The following is an 18,619-nucleotide window of genomic DNA, read 5'->3' on the forward strand; positions in this document are numbered from 1 at the left end:
GTGAGCCCAGGTGATGCAGATGACTGCAGTGTTGTTGCTGCCAACTCATTAATATAAATGTTGAATTATGTGGGGCTCAGACGGCATCCTTGACTTATAGCTCTGTTCCGACTAAAGCTTTTGTGTTTTGGTTATCTATTTGAAAGCAGCATTTTTCTTCTCTTCGCCATGAATTGCATTAATCATGACTGCATCTGTCAGCAGTTTGAAGCATTCAGACGACCAGACTCTTTTCAATTAGAGTGAAAAGCTTTATTGTAATGGATTAAACAAAAAATATTTTAGCCTTGTTGCACATCTTGTACGATAGTGTGGAGAGTATTTATACAGTTGTTCTGTATTTAGGAGACTTCTACTGTTTATTTTGATTTAGAAAGATATGTATTAGGGAATTTAGGATGCTACAAAACAGTATTGCTTATGAGTGATTGCACATATAGTTTCAGGGGTTCATTCTGCCTTGTCTTTCATTGGTATTTTCTCCCTCTCGTCATGTAGTTTTTCAGCTTGTACCAGAATGACTCTTGATTTATGGCCTTGCAAGAGTTTTGTTTTTCTAGCCCTTTCATCATTAAGGTGTAACTTCACATATTGATATAGGATATAGGTATCTGCAGTATAGAAGTGTCAAAGTGTCCTTGGGACACTGAACCCCAAATTGTTCTACATAACTGTGCCATCGGTGTGAGGGTGTGTGTGAATGGATGAATGTGTCATGCATTGCAAAGCACTCTGAGTGGTCGGTAGAGTAGAAAAGTACTGTACAAATGCAGAGCATCCATTTATCATTTAGCAGGATTTGTACAGCATGTTTTTGCTTTGACAGAAGTTGTCTCTCATTCAAGCACTCTTGGTCAAACCACTTTTCCTTTGGCTTTCTCTGGACCTTTTCACTTTGATGACTAACAGCTTGATTCCACCAGGCACAGCTGCGTCACACTCCAGCTGTGCCTTACATAACTTATACGACCATGACAAAGAGGCTACCTTGACTTTTTTCTGGTCTGCCACCTCTAAGATTGACGTTTAGTTAGGAAGGAAACTAAAACATGAAATTGAAAACTGGACTGTGTGTAATAATGTAACTACTGAGTCTCCACTGTGACCAACACATTCTGACCAGTAACCATGACTATTATAACAGTAACATGGCCAGCTGATCCCTACAGTTGGGTACCAAAACCTAGTAACACCATAGAACGCTTCCTATATGACTATCTACCAGACTGACTCACAATGCAGGTTTTGGTGCATTGTCTCATTCCCACTTAAATGCCTCAGCTGTCTATTGCAGTCGTTGCCCTCCGGTTCTCTGAAACTGACATTACAGGCAACACAAGACGCACATGCCACTGCTAGCTAACGATAAACTTGCTCTGATCACAGCACTCTCTCTACATGGCTCTGGCAGCAGGTACCTCACCTTTGACATGGTTAAAATGCCTCAAGCTAGAGTTGCTGTATTTTTACTTGGAAGGATTCCATCTTCCACCATTCAGGCACCAGGTACCATTTTTAAAGTGTCATTTTAGCATCAGTGTGAGAAAAGGCCAAACGATACCCAACCCTACTGATTCCAGAGCAGAGGAAGACAACTGATGTAATTATTGCAGCTACGTAAACAACAGCTGATGTTTGTCAGACCTTTGTAACAAAACATCTCTCATTTTCTTCAAGCTCTGTCACTCTTTAATGTGGTACTTTATATTATTAGACTGATAATGACAAGATGATCACAAGCAGCAGATGTCAATCTACACCCCCCACAAACATTGCCACCTCTGGGGTAGACAAGTTGAAAGACAAAATAGCAGAGCACTTCCTCTTTGTTGAAATGCAGAATGCCCAGAATCATTGTCATGCTGCTTCTGCCTTACGTAATTATTTGCACTGCCACAAGAGGGAGCCTGACAGGAAAATACAAACACGGGTCAGTTTAAGTGTGAGACCATAAAACGAATACTGTTGTTTTTCTGCTGAGGGATATTGTTTCTACCCAGGCAGAGGAGCGAGTCGACAGCAGTTTATCTTCTCTTTGCAGGGCACATTCTAAGGTCATTCTACCTAATGCTGAACTACGGGGAAATTCACCAGGTTTCCACTGCTCCCTGCTCCACCCTGATTGAATGCCTTTGTGTCTTTTAGCTCTGTTATGGAAACAGAACATTTATTGGGCAGCTGAAACAACACAACAAGCCCAAGAGCCCAGCCAGCTGTTAGTTATGTCTACAAATGAACTACTGCCAAGAGTTGGCAGAGAGACAGTTATCAGCAGATAACGGGGGGAGGGGGGGCTGAGAGAGACAAAGTGACCCATTGCCCTACTAACAGACGAAGACATGAGGGAACAAAAAGAAAATGTGCAAACACACATTTTCCTTTTGCTCGCACACATTCTCACACGTTAAGTATTGCCATCTGTTGTTAATCATCTCTCTTTGTCCACTTCTCCCTCTCTCCTCCTTTTATTTAACCATCATTACTGACACATACCCCAAACAAGCTACATTAAGAATAACATCTTCTGTTGACCGTGAAGACACAGAACTCCTTCAGTCCACTTCACTGGCTACCTGCCCCCCTGCCCCAGGGAGCGTTCACAGCACCAGCAGCATTGAGATGGGCTGATAAACATCTGACAGCATGGGGGGGGTGGTGCACAGTTGGCCTGTCCTGGCTCCTCTCTTGTTGCAGCAAGCACTATACAGAAAGAGATAACTGTCCCCAAAACAGCATCTTTCGCTTGCATAATCATATCATAATGGATTATACCAACACACAACATACCTTCCACAACTTAAATTAAATTAAGGCCGACAACACGCTGTGTTTTCCTATAAGAGGGCTGAAAGGGATGGTAAGCAAACATTCTTATCAGAAGAAAAACGACTCAGTGCCTAACAAGCAAAACAGAAAAGCAAAAAAAAAAAAAAAAAAAAAAAAAAAAGGGGGTAATTGAACATTTGTGCATGTCTGAATTGAGCATATTGTGCTGAGCCTCAAAGACAGAAACACAGGAGGGCTGAGAGAGGACATTCATCATGTCGGCAGGAAGGGTTGAGCGCTGTTGGAAGAGGGAGCAGTGGTGATAAGGCAACAAAGAAATGATAACAGCAAGGTTTCAGGTGCTGCTTCCCAACGCTACATCAAAACACTGCTATCCCCTTTATTGTGCACTGTGCAGAGAACATAAATACTTTAATAGTAATTACAGTGTTAAGCTAAGTTAATAGCTTTGAGGGGGAAAAAAGCAAAAAATCAATGGTAGAGCTGTAGTTAATGTAATTATGGAGCCCTCCCAGGTCCTCTTAGAGACATCTGGAAAAACAGAGACAGCATCTGGGGCCTGATGAGGGGCTGCGATTACACACTACAACAGACAACCTGACTCAATCAATGATCAAACGCATGATTGTTACCAGACAAGAGGCGAGTGATAGAGAGCAAAGCTAAATGATTACTCATATAATGCAGGGTTTGATGATATACTGTTCAGATCAGTTCATATTTATTAAAGCTGCATTATTCAATACACACACAGAGGACTATCACCAACTCTGCAGTTCCTCTAAACTCTAAAGAGCATTCTAGCCTCTATCAGCCCATTGGTTGGTTTTTACGCCTGTAAACTGTGCTCTTATCGACCTGATTACCAGCTGCAGCAGGCAGCTGTTTTCAGCGAAGAAGCTCTGGTAAACCGACTGCGCCCTCCCTGTTCAGCACCAAACAGCAAACATCTGGTGAAGACAGCTCAACACTTAGCAGCTAAAGAGTCGATCAGATTCAACTAGATCTGTAAATGAGCAAACACCGGCGTAAGCTTCCTGTTAAACATGGCTTTAAAGGTCATATTATGTCAGATGTGCTTTCAGCTTGCTCCGCTGGCCCAAAATTGGCCAAGAAAAAAAAGAGTTGCAGCTTTAATATTGACCATTTTATTTCTCTTGGTCTCAGATTTGATGGACATGGTGACTGATGTTTGGCAGCCAGCAACACAAAAGCTTAAGTGGTGTTCACAGTGGTGCACTAAGGGGATGTAGCGTAAGAGCATATCCTCGTGGTCACCACAGCTACACTAACTGACATGAACCTACTCAAAAATGTGCACACCGGGGCTATGGCAGCGATGGTGGTGGTAGAGATTGTTGAAAGTGAAGGCAACGTGGAGCAAAAAAAAAAGGCTCAGTTATCTTCTCCTTTTCAGTAACGTACATCCAACAAAGTCAGGGATGACCTGACAGACATGTTTCACAGCCAACTTCAACCTTAGCTACGACAACCAGGAACCACTATGTTTGTCACACGGGCTCTAATTGGCCTCAGTGTCTGGTCATGGGCCATCACCCATCTGTGAAGTGTGCTGTCAGCTCCCTCAACCCCTGTCACAGGATCAAGGCTAATGTTCTGTTGGAAACAAAAGCAGCAATGATTGTTCAGGGCAAATATACAAGCACTATTCCAAACTCTGTGTAAAAGGCAAAAAAAAAAAAAAAAAAAAAAAAAATGCAGTCATTTGTGTATAATGTGTGTACTGACATTGGTTTTATGTAGTGTTCCAGAGCCCGTGCAGTAATCTCCTTTCTATAACACAAAGTGGGGAACCTCACTCCATCCTCGCTTGTGAACAACTGAGCCTTTCCAGGATGCCCCTTTCATATCCAATCATGATACTATCACCTCTTACCAATCAACCTGTTTACCTGTGGAATGTTCCAAACAGGTGTTTTTGGAGCGTTCCACAACTTTCCCAGTCTTTAGCTACTCATGTCCCAACTTGTTTGAAACGTGTTGCTGCATCAAAATCAGAATAAGCAGATGTTTACAAAAATCAATGCAGTTGATGAGGTCAAACATCATTAAATATATTGTCTTTGTTCTGGTTGGATTAACAAATGATCACATTTTGTTTCGTTTATGTTTTACACAGCGTGCTAACATTTTTTTGGAATCAGGGTTGTATGTTGGTGCCAGTAAAATAGGAGACTTTGTGACCCCTTGTGCAAATGTGGATGCTAATGTTCACAGTTTTAACAGTTCATCTTAGAAAAACCACTATTTGTTATCCTGATTTGCTGGTGTAAACATTCATCTTTGTCTTTCAGCTCTGTTGATTCATCCGATTGCAATTTAAACCGTTGAATGAAGAATGAAACTTCCATATTGCCTACATCACAACCTCTGACCTCTGCGAGTTACTGCATGAGACAGGAAGAATGCAAGTCTCTCAGCTTTCTGCGGACATCATGTTCATCTGCGAATAACAAGCTTATGTGAAGCTCTAAGCATTTCTTGGAAGGCCTTGTGGCGCTGAGAATATATCAAGGGCAACAAACATTGGTCACATCCTGCAGCATTTCGTCATCTGAAAAACATAATTAAATGCCACAGCACACACTGGATGAGCGTTACAGATAGAAGTCGTCAAGTTGAAGCGGGTGGGTCGCACCAACGAGTGAATACGATAAAGCCATGTGCACTCTGTAGCATTTAGCATCATTAGAATTAGCCCTGAGGACAAAATCTCAGACAAACAGCATAGAATCAAAGATACAGCGGTCATGTGTTAACATTAGGAAGGCCAAGCTGGCTGCTGCTAGCTAAAGTCTTCGCATGATTTTTCAAAACTCAAAACAAGACTGAAGCAGAAATTGGATGTGGGGAATGCCATGCAGGGACGATGTGAGACGATGTGAGACTGCATCAACTGAATTTGGCTCAGCTGTCTAGACCCAACTCAAATGAACATTTAAGGTAATTTTCATTGCAACAATTAGCCTAAAATGCTTCCTGTATTATATTGCCTGTATACATATTAAATATACACCAACTGAATGGACTCATTACAGAAAACTAAGACACTGAGAGCTAAAATCATTCATTTGTCAAATTGAAAACAGCTGCATGCGGAATTAAAACCTTTCCAAGTTTTGAACAAAGATTAAAACTTAAAGACATTTTACTGACTTCAAGAACCTTCTGACTGTGTACAAATGGACTGCGGTGTATCATTTTCTATCTGAGGGCATGGAAAAGGTGGGTGAAGTGTGATTTGTGCCAGCCATCAGTCATCCTGGATTTTAGGCGTGAAGTGAAATGAGAGATGGCAACAAAGCCCTGCAGGACTGAGCCTCGGTCGTGGTCTGTCTCAGACATTCAGTTTCAGAAGGTCACACTTTGACAGATGAGGCTACGCTGTCTTTAGGGATACAAACACAATGGTGAACAGGACTGTACAGTGCACGCATAAGATGTCAGAGAGTGTGTGTTTGTGCACACACACACACACACACACACACAAGCATGCAGAACTGTGAAGTAAATATATTATGTTTCAAGGCTGCACAGCTGCTCGAACAGGACTTCCTCCGCCCATGCCAAACAGGAAGCACTACAGAGTCTGCAGGGTATACAGGTCTGGCAGGCCAAGGCTCACATCACCCTAACACCACCACCTGTTCTATGTCTCACTCCGTCTTTACATCTAACTCTCCTCTTCCAGATCCTTACCCTTCTTGACCTCCACAACTTTCACTGAAGGTTTATTCTGTTTCCTGTGAGCTTCTCTAACTCTGTAGAGTCTCTGCCTTTCCCACACTCCACAGAGCCTTTGAAGGACATTTCCTGGTACTGACACATACGTCACCCCCTCCCCATCATCCCCCTTCACTCCCTTCATCCCTTCATCCTGCCAGCTGAAGTGGCTCCAAATCGGAGTGGTTTTCTTGGGATTTTCCTTCGCGAAATAGGAGGCGGGCGCGCCGGGCTCGGAGCTGCCAGTCATCCTCTGAGCTGACAACCCGAGCTGGATTAGAGCAGATTAACAGAACAAAGCTCATTATTGATTTTAATCACTATTAAAGTGGAGACACTGCGGGGCTGCAGCCAAGTTCAAACAAACTAGTATCTCCTGGGGAAAATCGATGAAGGAACTGGGATAATAAAAGCTGTTGCCAGGAGAGTGCTTAAAAAGTGCCGTTTCCTCTCAACTTGTCTTTGCGAAGTCAGTCTCTCAGAGGACTCGAGTCCTAATTAACACCTTGTCGGGTCTGCCGCCTGCAGTACAGCAATACATTTAGCTGAACCAGACACATTTGCAAGGGTCCACCTCATCATTATGTACAATGGATAGCGTGTATTGCCCATTTCATTACATATCATCCCAGGGTGGCAGTGTAATCAAGACTTTCATTAACATAAAGAGAGCTTACACTTCATCTAGTAACCCTCAACAGAAAATCTGCAATTACAATTAAATGTGGTCTTTAAGTGCAATGCCAACATCCTGAGCTGTGCGTGCGAGATATACTGAGGCAAGGAGATAAAGCCGCTGAGCACCGCCAGCCTGTGCAAACTAATTGAATGATATGGTCAATTGTTTTGATGCTATTAATATTTAATACATGATGATTACCCTGCTGGCAGTTCCTTAATAATGTACGTTTGCTTAATTTGTTTTGCTTGCTTGTACAAGCTCAGTGCACACGCACACACAGATATGCAGCTGTTTAAACGGTGTCACCTGTACCATTAGCAAAATAGAGTTTCTCACTTTCTGATTTGAAGGAACTTTTCCTGATTTCATAAAGGGAAACTATGCCGGTTCAATTTGAAACTGATTTTTATTACATACTGTATTTTTTCCCTCGAAAGCTGCTTCATTTTGTCTGTTTAAGAATTACCTTTCCTGTTATGAGATTTTTTCCGATTGGATGAGGAAATTGCTTTCTTCATAGCACTGCTATCCATGAAATAATTATTGATGGGGGAATAGATCTCAAGGTTTGATCCAGCACATGCAATTACAACACTTACCTCCTGAAAACATAATATGCCCCGCTGTCGACAGCTGTGGTCAGATTAGCATTACATTTCATGAGCTGTTGGCAGTTCATATCTGAAAGTCTGCGAGTGGACAGGTCCATCTGTACTGCACATAAACATCCCAGCATGAATTTTCAAGCTGGATAGCAGTCAAGTGCTAACTGACAGCTATCACTAGCGGAGTCTGAATCACTCTGTCATACTTTCCAGGACATCACATGAATATTTTAATGAGGAACCGGGCATAGACTTGGCACAGTAAAGCATGGCATCACCCCCAAATTACACTAGTTTACAAGTGTCATGTGACTCATGAAGAGGGGACGGCATAGCTGCTACACATGACTCCAGATCACTAATGATAAACCCAGTCGACAGCATTGTTTTTGCATAATTTAAGTTACCTCTTAGCCGCAATAATTTTAGATTGCGGTCTCATATCGGCCACCAGGGCCTTATTTATAGTTTTCTACCTTTCTTTTAACTATGGAGGTTTTTAATACTCTAGTACTGTTTAACACTGTTGATCAGATCTACAAATCTGAGTCATTCAGTACAGCTTTCCTCGATCTCATACTGGTTTTACAGCATGTTGATATATCCACTCACCCTTATGGCCACATGCTTGACCGAGTCTTGAGATGTGGCCTCTCATTCTCCGTTCTAGCTTTCCCACTGCAATATCTGTCCTTTCAGATCACCGCTTGCCTACTTTTAAGGTTACAGTGTCTATGCATTGTACAAGCCTCTCTGAAATCCTACACTACCCATCACACTGACTCAACCTCCAGTCAGAAACCTCAGTCTACTTCAGTACTGCTATAATTAATTTAGTCACTTGCTTAAAATGAGCGCGTAATAAAGAGCTGGGACTCAGTCAGTCTTAGCTGCCAGCATGCAAATGATGGTGTTGGTGCTTCATTCATTGCATCAGTTTGAACCAGCGTCAACATGGACAAATGTGTGATTCACAGATGAACCGGCAGCACATTCTCTGTCATCTGTCTGCTGTGAATAACTCAGCCAGCACAGGCATGTCCTGCCTTAGGTCAGCTGGCATTCCAGGACCCACCACACACACACACACACACACACACACACCCACACACACACACACATCACAAAGAGGCTTCCCCACTCACATGCTCTGTCTCCTCAGTCTATTCTCAGGGTGTGTGTGAAGGTCAGCTACCCCTCAGCACACTCCCGGCTCATTCTCATTCCTTCCCTCTGCGCTCCTCTTCCTCCCTCATGTCTGTTTAAACTACATGACGTGAATGAGTCTACCGCTCTGATTTAGCATGTCTCAGGTGTGGCATTCACCTGAAAGTCCCCCCCCCCCCCCCCCCGCTGAGAGGACGGCGAGGAGGAGAATCTGCTGGAGGCTGAAGGTTAGAAAAACAGACAAAACACAACAGAACAAGCTTCTTCAGCAAATGTTACTGCAGCGTGATCACTAATTACGATCCAGTCAATTTAACAAAACGACAACAAATCAAATAAAAAGTGACTAGAGCACTCCTGCTAAGGTTTTTCATTTTCTGTCCTTATAGAGACCTCATTTCACGTGATGAGAAGATAATTTTATTCTAACATGTTTTATCTTTGGAGGAGATTTTGTGATATTTCATTATGAGATATACTGTTGTGATAAAGGGAGTTCTCTCATTAGGACAATGTTTTTAGTCCTAATGACATCATCTGTGCTGATAATAAGGTACTTAAAGTATAATAACATTTTGTTCATTCTGAGGAGATGTGCTGTGGTGTTGCTGCTGTCTGGTGGCATTATTCCTCTTTATAATAAGGTGCTTTGTTGTGATGGTTTGTTGGTGTGAGGACATAATAATATGTCTTTCATGAGGTTTTTAGGATTTTAAAGAGGGATTTTATTGTTGTTTTATTGCTGGTGTTGTCTTCTGGAACAATTAGGTTTTTACTATAAAGATATATTCTCCTCTAATAAGAAGACATTCTGTTCTGATACATTTATCATAAGAAGATGTTGTTGCTAATAATGAAGCCATGCTTTGTTGTGATAAGTTATTTTTCATTATAATGTGATATATTTTCTGGTTCTAGTGAGATATTTTGTGGGAATAATTGGGTTCTTTTTTTTTTTTTTTTACAGTGTATTTTTGTCATTATAACAAGACACAGTCAGCACCTTTTCTCCTCATAATGACATTGTGAAATTGATATGATGTGATATTGTTTTCCAAAATGAGAAGATGGCAGTAACACTGTTGGGATCCCTTTCATCAATACAAAAAGACATCTTTCGCCTCATGACAATATACTTTGTAATGATGCCGCCATACTTCTGACATGATGAGATTTTTGATTTCCTTTGATTTGGCAACAAAGCACTTTTTTTTTAATTAGAACAAAATATCATTTTCTCCTATTAACAAGATGCACGGTCGTGATAACGCTCCTATCAATACAATTAAAACAAGATACTTTTATTCTAACCAAATATTCATTACAGAAATTCTTATTATCATCATCATTAGTACAATAACACGACTGTATTTTTCATTCCTGGAATAAAATGCTTTTCCAGGACAACGCTCTTTCACCACAGCCTTTGTTTAACATACAGTACATGTTGTTCTATTGCAACCACATACATTTTCTCCTTCTTTCGTAAGTGCAGAAGTCACGGTCTTGGCCGGCTAACACCCTGCCTCTTCCTGGACAGTTCCAGCCCTGTCCCAGCGGAGGAGGCCCAGTAGATAAAATAAACTCTGTTTCCTGTAATATTCCCAGTGACTCCTCCATCAGCAGAGTGACTGCTTCCCCAGAATGTGTCCCTCTTTCTCTGACCTACATTCGCGAGTCCAGACCAAACTCGAGCGCTTCGCTGGGACTCAACTGCTGGTTTAAAATAAGCACAGACTCAGCCAACTCGCTGTCTTGTATCACACACTGTGGCTCCCTGGCCCAGACTTAGTGTGCCGTCACCAGTCAACTCTCTGTAGGCTTTAGCCGCCTCGCCATCTCATTCATCGCCGCCTGTCTGCTTCGTGTATGCCACCATTGTCTCAGGGCTTTTTCTTTTCCTGCCTAACTGTCTGTATCAGACCCTCCATTTCTCCCCTCTTACTTTAAGTCATCAATCTGTTTCCAAGCAACTGAAGTCCTATGTATCCAGTATGTGAGCGTGACTTGGACTGAAATACACAACAAACTAACGATGCTGGGAGTTTCAAATACAAATACTAGTCAGTGGTATGCACAACAACAGCTAAAAAGAGCATAATTATAGATGCAGGTTCAAGGCTGTTGGAAAACATTGATGAAAAAGTGCAATTTAAAAGGCTATTTAAGCAATTTAGTGTGTTTAGTGTTGATGTGCAAGAGACAGGTTGAGGAAGGAATGGTCAAAATTGAAGCAGCAAAGACAGACATATCCTGAGTTTTAGTTACTAATATGGGTCAAACACTGAATCCTACTCGTCCCATAATGCAACTTAATAACATCTTCTGGTAGACTGCCTGGTAAATGTCTTTCAAACACATGCAGCTCAGAGTCAAAGTCAAGCCCGATGACATTATCCGGGTTCTTCTCTTAGACTTGACAAAGCTCCCCCTGAAACGACATCTCAGCTACATCTGAGGTAAACATGTGATATGAATGTTATGTTTTGATAATTAAACATTTTCAATTTAAAGCCTTATTATTAGAACTAGGATTCCTAAACGCAGTCCTCATGTCCATGGTCTAATGAGGATCTATTTGTTAGGTTAGAGATCTCTGCTCGGATGAACAGAGGGGAGGTGTTCAGACATGTTCTCTCCACCTCCAGGCTTTACGAGCATGCTAAGTGGTCCACCTTGGGAGTCTCTGCACGTCTCGGACTAATGTGCACGCACCCGACGGAGCTCCCCTTGATGTTATCACAGGAACATCACAACCTCTGCTGGCCTTGAACCCTGTTCCACGTGCCCTTCATGGGACTCAGTGCTCATTCTGATTAGCCTTGTTTCTCTTTGTACCCCGATGTGTGTCACTTACACACTCCCAGCTCCCATTACAAAGAAGCAAAGAGTAGCTAAAGCAATGATTCAAGAGCATGTCATTAATCTCTCGAGTTAAATGGAAAAAGCTCTAGATGCCATTGGTTGCACATCGCTTTCATGATCATGGACTAGCAACTATCATGACCATCAAATAATGTGTCCAACGGCACATTAGCTGTCTTTTTCAAAGTCAGTGATTCTCAGCATCCTTTGTTGACAACTGACCTCACAAAAAATTCTAAGTGTTCTCAACATTTCTTTTAAAAGAGCTCACATTTGTAGCTTTAGGGTTACTGAGCTACCAACTGCCATTACGACTAGCACATCCATATCCTAAGGCCATCCATTCAATCTTTAATAAGCTTTCAAGACGTGGAGAAATTTTGTAACCTTGAGCTTCCATCTTAAAGCACAGATTGACCAAAAAAAAGTCGAGACAAAGGCGAGAGAGAACAGACACGGTCGGAGCTTTCTGATATCTCCTTCTATTATCACTTCCCAATTAATTCCTCTCTCTGAGGTGGAAGGCAGAGGAGGTTATTAAAGGTGTTGAGGCAGGCACGATGGTAGAGGAGAAGGAATACTCACTGATTACGTTCCACTTGTAGCACCAGTTGGAGGTCATTGGATGAGAGCACTATTTCTCCTCTGACTGGGTAGTCTTCCTGTCGGGTTAAGAAGAGAGATCAGATCAGGTCAAAGCAGCGGGAGGCCTGACCAGGAATACTTTACTTAACGTGATTTAAAAGCATCAAAGTGCTTTTACAGCACCATTTCAGCCCGCAGGTAAAAGTCAACAAGCTGCCCGAAGGTAGTTAATTTCAAGCTGAGTAGCCATGGAACCTGAGTGGAGGATAAACACATTTGACACATCTAATTCCTTAAATCCATTTCAGAATAAATGCTTTTCAGTTCAAACTGCAATTAACCATTTTTTTCTCTCTACTGACTATTCTACTAACTAATTGTTTTCTAAAAAAAAATTACATTTTCGCAGTTTTTCAGAGCCCAAGGTGATGTGATACAAGTGTTTGTTTTGTCCAAACAAAAGTCCCAAACCCAAAGATATTCAAAATGAGAAAAGAGAGAATCCTTAAATGTAAGAAGCTGGTGTTTTTGCTTGAAAAAGTAGAGAAATGATGCATTTTTTCCAAACAGAAAGCTTTTGTTCACTGTGATGAATCTTATTGAACAGACATAAGTGCCACCGACAAGCGGAAATTATAGTTGAACAATTGAATTTTGTTGAATTCTGTTGTTTTTTTTGCTGACTGACAGCAGTTCTGCAGAATAACAGTGATCCATAGGAAGCTGTCAAATCCCACTCGCAAGGAAACAACTCGAAGTGGTTTAAGTTTTTGTTTCCTCATGCACAGAACCCTTCTGTGCCTATAGAGAGAAATACCGCGCACTAAGAACAATGAGCAATGAAATGACATCGCAAACATTCCCAAGTAAAACCAGTCCTGTCCAAATGCTTGAACAACACGATCTGTGCCACATTCTTTGCTTCAAGTTCGCTGCAGCATAGCTGACAAGAGTCTCAAACACCATTAACTTTACGAGCACCGTGAAATCATTACACTTGTCTCAACTGAGAAAATCCTTTTAAAATCGAGGAAGAGTGCAACTGTGTCTCTGTCAGACTGATGTGAAGTGACACTGCATGCCTGCTAGTCCTACAACAGTATCAAAGAGACCTAAACCGTACAGTTTTCTAACATGCGAGGAGCTCAGAGTTTGGGTGGTGCGTTTGATGCCGCGACGGCATACGGCCATCACGCCTGAACTGCACCTCCCACACCGTGTGTTCTGCCAGTCACTGCAGCCACTGTCTTGTCAGATTTAAATGTCAGAATCTCTCATATTTTCTTGCCCTCCACGTCTTACCATTCTAAGTTAGGGATGACAGATTGTGAATGTCATTTATCAACCGTGCTTATGCAGTTTTGTGTGTGAATTGTGTGTGTGTGAGTTCCACTGACAGAGTGGGATTTATCCATTTCTTTACGTGGACAATGTGTGTACATTTAAAACCACTCATGGCCATTCAAATTAAGAAACCTGTGCTGGACATGTATAATCATGGGTAAACCAAAACGACATTAAACTCCTGTTGGCTAGTCGTTTCTGTCATGTGAGCTAAACTGACAGATTTGCAGTTATTATAGAAAGAAATATTAGACTCAGTGTTGCTGCAGAACAAATTACATATTTGATTATCCAACATTTTCAAGTGAGCTTCACCTCAAATAGCAACTCTGTGCTCTGAAATGAAAAGGCAACATAGGTATTTCTGTCTGTGAAAAAGAAATCTTCTTTCAAGGTGAAACTGAGTTATTTCAAAATTGCGCCGGCTTCCTGATGTTCCTCCCTGATTCCAGGAATGCCTCTTCTTCATCTTGTTTTTCAGACACTGCATCACTGAGCGCCTGCAGCTCCACTCTTTTGTCATGAGTGACAGTGAAGCAGTTCTGTGCCCAACATGCACCTGTTTGAAAACATCTTGGCTTAACTGATGAGCATTTTGCAGTTTATTGACCTTGCTGTTTGAGAGATTTGTATATTCAGCTTTTTCAATGGGATGTCATTGACAGTCTCATCTTGATTAGCGTTCAATGCTAACCTTCAGTGTCAATGCAGGAATTAGTCTGTTTTTATGTAGCAAAGAGAAAAGTAAGAGTGTGGAGTTCAAGGAGGTGGATGGACATGTAGAATTTTTCTAATGTTTGCATAACGTGAAGAGCAATGACAGTGAATATAAAAAATGGTATGTTTTTGTTTGGCCAAAGGATTGCTCAGGTAAAATGGTTTAGAATAGGTGTTTGTTGTGCATCCTTGTCCCTATGCACATTTAATACAAACTTCCTTCTTTGTAAAGGTTCTTACACACCAATTTAGAAGTTCAGACAGTCCCAAAGACTAAAGGCTGAGGTAAAACCCTGCACATGATAGTTAAAGGGTTACCTCTCTAATGTGTGAATGCAGCAAAAATCATTTACTACGTACAATAGAACAATCAAGAGGGATTAACTGAGAGCTGACAGGTCTTATCCATATTCTATCAACCGTCTCTGAGTAAACAAAACAACCCATTGTGAATTCAACGCCATCTTTTCCCACATCATTAAACTTGTCATTCTCAACATCCAGTGACACATGCTCAGCAGATGCACTTCCACTTCTCTTGCATAATTTTCAGCTGTTCAGTTGTGAAACTTCCCCAGCTCCAGCTTAAAGACCTCACTTGGTCATGGCGGGGTCACAGTGGGGGGTGAGTGGCAAGCGTGACAAAGGAAACAAGGTGAGAAGGGAAACCACTGGTGACACCCAGTAGTACGAGGACGAGGTTTTACCATTCCAGCTGGGCCCACCTCGCCACTATATGGATAATATGTTTTGGGTAATGAGTACGTATAATGGTGGTGGTCCATCTGACAGCCTTCTGAAAGATTTTTGAGGATGCCACTGATCTCACGGTCAATTCTTCATAAAGATTGGTTTAGAGGCTCTGTTTATTGTGCACATTCACTGATCAAAGTGCTTCCAGATCCTCACATTTGCCAATTCACAGCGGCCATTGGTGTTTGTGCTCTGACTGATTTGGGCTGCTTCTCCTGATTTCTTGAGGTTAGGTTTACACAGCTTAAATCTTCATGTTGCACCCTCACTTGCTTCAAGAGCAAATAAATGTACATTGTAAAGCCTCATTAAGTATACAGATTTAAACCGTGTGTGGTTGCATGTTTCAATGTCAGTCAGTTTGGATTTTCTTAGTATACCACATCCTAAAGGTTAAGATAGAGAAGAAAAACTGGGCTGGGGCGATTAAGAGGGATGAAGAGTTTGAGAAGTCACTTGAAGTTAGAAGAGTCCTGTTCAAGAGGCTCACTTGATGAAAAGAGACAGTTGGGGAGACACAAACAGACACTGAAACAGAGGCAGAAGCCACACAACAAAGAAACAGGAAAAGACAAATCAATGGTGAGAAACAACAGGAAAAGACAAAAGAGGAAGCCAAAGACACAGCACAAGAAGGAAGACGACAGTTGTTGAATTCAGTCGTGCTGCTGATGCTTATCTGCGGGGGCTGTGGATAGATGTGGAGGGGGGTGAAGACAGCAGCATCCATGCATCAGATGGAGCTCCCAGTCTGGGCCTTCTCTGTGCTCCAGTGAGGCAGAGCAAACACACACTGCGCCAGAGGACGGCTTATTAGATGGATCAAAGCTTGTCTAATCTACATGCTAAGAATACGATGAGAGGGCCCTGACAATCCCCCCCTTTCCTCCTGAGAGGCAGCGATTATTATACAGGGGTATAACAGTAAACATATAAAGATGTGATGATGTATGTGCTCTTCAGATCTTTGATGTGGCTGTGGGTTGCCACAGTGACAATAGCTACACTCTATTAAGGCTCATCTCATGCATTACAAGATTCCTGGTAACCCTCTTCAGTGGCAGTTAATGTGTGCACATTTAATGACACAAAAACATACTTCAAGTTGCCAGTTTGCACAATGGTTGCCCCCAAATGGCCCCACAAGACCTTAGATGATTCTGGTTTGCTTTAACTTGGGTCTTACTTTCATGGGTTTATTGTACTGACTAAGTTGAGAACATGGTGACACTGTACTCGGTGAAGCCAGATGAGGCAAGACACAGGAGCAAGTGACAGTAGGTCAAACTTGCAGTGAGAAGTGGGTCTGTAAACTGCAATTAATAGACAGTTTGGGTAATAATTTCAGCCCTCAGCTTTGTTTTCTCTTCCAACTAAGTTTAGCTAACCTGGGGGTTTATTTGTTGTCTGACTCCCAATGAGTTCATTGTCAGTATTGGAGGTGTACAATGTACCATTACCGATAGCAATGATGGCCCAAACTACGAAAGATCCAAGTTTTATAAAACCTGAATTTGCCTTTCAAATTAATGCCCTGAATACAACAATTACAATTAAAGAGGTTCCAGATCTCTGAACCGCTGCCCGTTTGTTCAGCGGTGTGACAGCTGCTTTCCCCAGTTAAAGAAGATCAACTTAGTAAGTTGTAGAACTTGGAAAAAAAATCATCTTCAATCATCAGGAAACAGCTACTGCAGTTTACATGTCAGGTGGTGACTGGTTAAACTAAACTCCCCATTCACCAACAGAAAATGACATGAAGACATGAAGACAACTTCAGCCTTATCTTCATTGGCAGTGGTAATGACCAAAGTTTGCCTACACAATGTAGACATCAAAAACTACAACTACAGCTTTCCCCTCCACCTTTGGGGTGAGATTCCTCCATTGATTATCAGTAATATTCAATAGTTGTAACACGAACAATAAAAGCAGTGATGCATTGCTTTAAGTTTCATCATTTTGCAATGAAATTCCTTCCCACTGACTACACCTGAAACCTGAACATTAATGTGGTTATTCATTTATTCTATTTCCATCATATTAACATCAACATCGACATATACAGCTGTAACACTAACCATTACCCAGAAATCCTGAAACCCGCTCAGTTAAATTGTACTAAAAGATACATGGAAAAAGGTTTGTCAGTGTCATGTCTATTGAGGAAGCAAAATATTCAATCACAGAGTATCTGCTAACAACTAAATATTGGATAGTAAATAAAAGAAAAAAAAGGTTCCAGGATTGAGCTTTCCATTTACAGTGATGACTGACTGGGTGTGAACCATTCACTTATTCCTTCCTTTTTTGACTGTTTTTCTTATCTGAGTGAAACTAGGCCATGAAATAGTTGAAGGAGCTCTAGTCATCTCCAGTGCAATTTCTCCCGATCAGTGAAGCAGCATGGAGAAGGGCCAGGAAAGGTGTGAGTGGATGGAGCTTTACAGGAGGAGGCAATCACGTCTGAGACCAGAGAGGGCCTGGAGAGCGAGGGCGGAGGAGGACGGAGGGATGCTGAGGACGGTGGAAGAGATGTGAGAGCTGAGGCAGGGACGGCTGCTGTGGTTTGCTGAGGATGGAGTCGATTTGCTGCAGAAGAAACGTTTCTTCTGCTGGCGTGTGTGTGTGTGTGTGTGTGTTTGTATGCGACTCGCTAAATGACATGAAGAGCCTCTATAATTAATCTATGTCAAATGTGCGTCAAAACTGCTCAAATTAAACAAGTCTTGTTCTGAGAGGCAGAGGAGAGCAGCGTGGAGAGGTGGAGGCGGAGGGTGGATGAGTACGGGCACACACAGCGAGGTACTCATTACTGCTCCCTTCAATCCCCTCCTGAGCCAAAGTGGGGTGTCGACAGCTTCCAGTGATCTGTCAGGCCAAAAAAGCAACTGGGGCAAGGTATCAGTTTTTCAGCAGAATACCCCTCACTTCCATTTTGGTGTCTCTGAAAACTGTAATGATAGCAGACAGCCCTGACATTACTGGGAGAAAAAAAAAGACATGATAGTTGCTATTGTCCATCTTTTGTTATAAGCGCCTAAAAGACGAATGAGGTTGATGAGAACTAGTTTGATCAATATAGGACCAAGACTAAGATCTTTTTAAAATGCCCAATATCGATGCCAGTATCGCCCAAATAAATCCAGTATTCTCTGGGCTATAGTTAAAACTCATTTCCTAAATGTGTAGCTGTCTCTGCTGCATTTGCTCCAGCCAAGTCTGAACTAGCCGCAGCATACTAACTGGCTTCTTCTGCTGAGGTAATGATGCTTAATCTACAAAGGTCAATGCATTCTGTAGATGCTGCCAAAAGCAATAATACTAATACGTGTGTTTTCTTAAATCTGTTATTTAAATCTTGTACTAT

At 41.9% G+C, this 18,619-nt stretch overlaps 1 protein-coding gene across 1 annotated transcript in view; it reads right to left on the reverse strand.

The window, feature by feature from the left end:
• adam19a (ADAM metallopeptidase domain 19a) overlaps nt 1-18,619 on the reverse strand; it is a 166,011-nt gene that overhangs the window by 85,101 nt on the left and 62,291 nt on the right. Inside the window, exon 3 of the mRNA XM_076725023.1 lies at nt 12,436-12,512. Coding sequence (XP_076581138.1) covers nt 12,436-12,512 — 77 coding nt within the window. The remainder of the gene's footprint in view (nt 1-12,435; nt 12,513-18,619) is intronic.

This window comes from Chaetodon auriga, chromosome 24 (assembly GCF_051107435.1).
Source record: "Chaetodon auriga isolate fChaAug3 chromosome 24, fChaAug3.hap1, whole genome shotgun sequence".
NCBI classification, from domain to species: Eukaryota; Metazoa; Chordata; class Actinopteri; order Chaetodontiformes; family Chaetodontidae; genus Chaetodon; species Chaetodon auriga.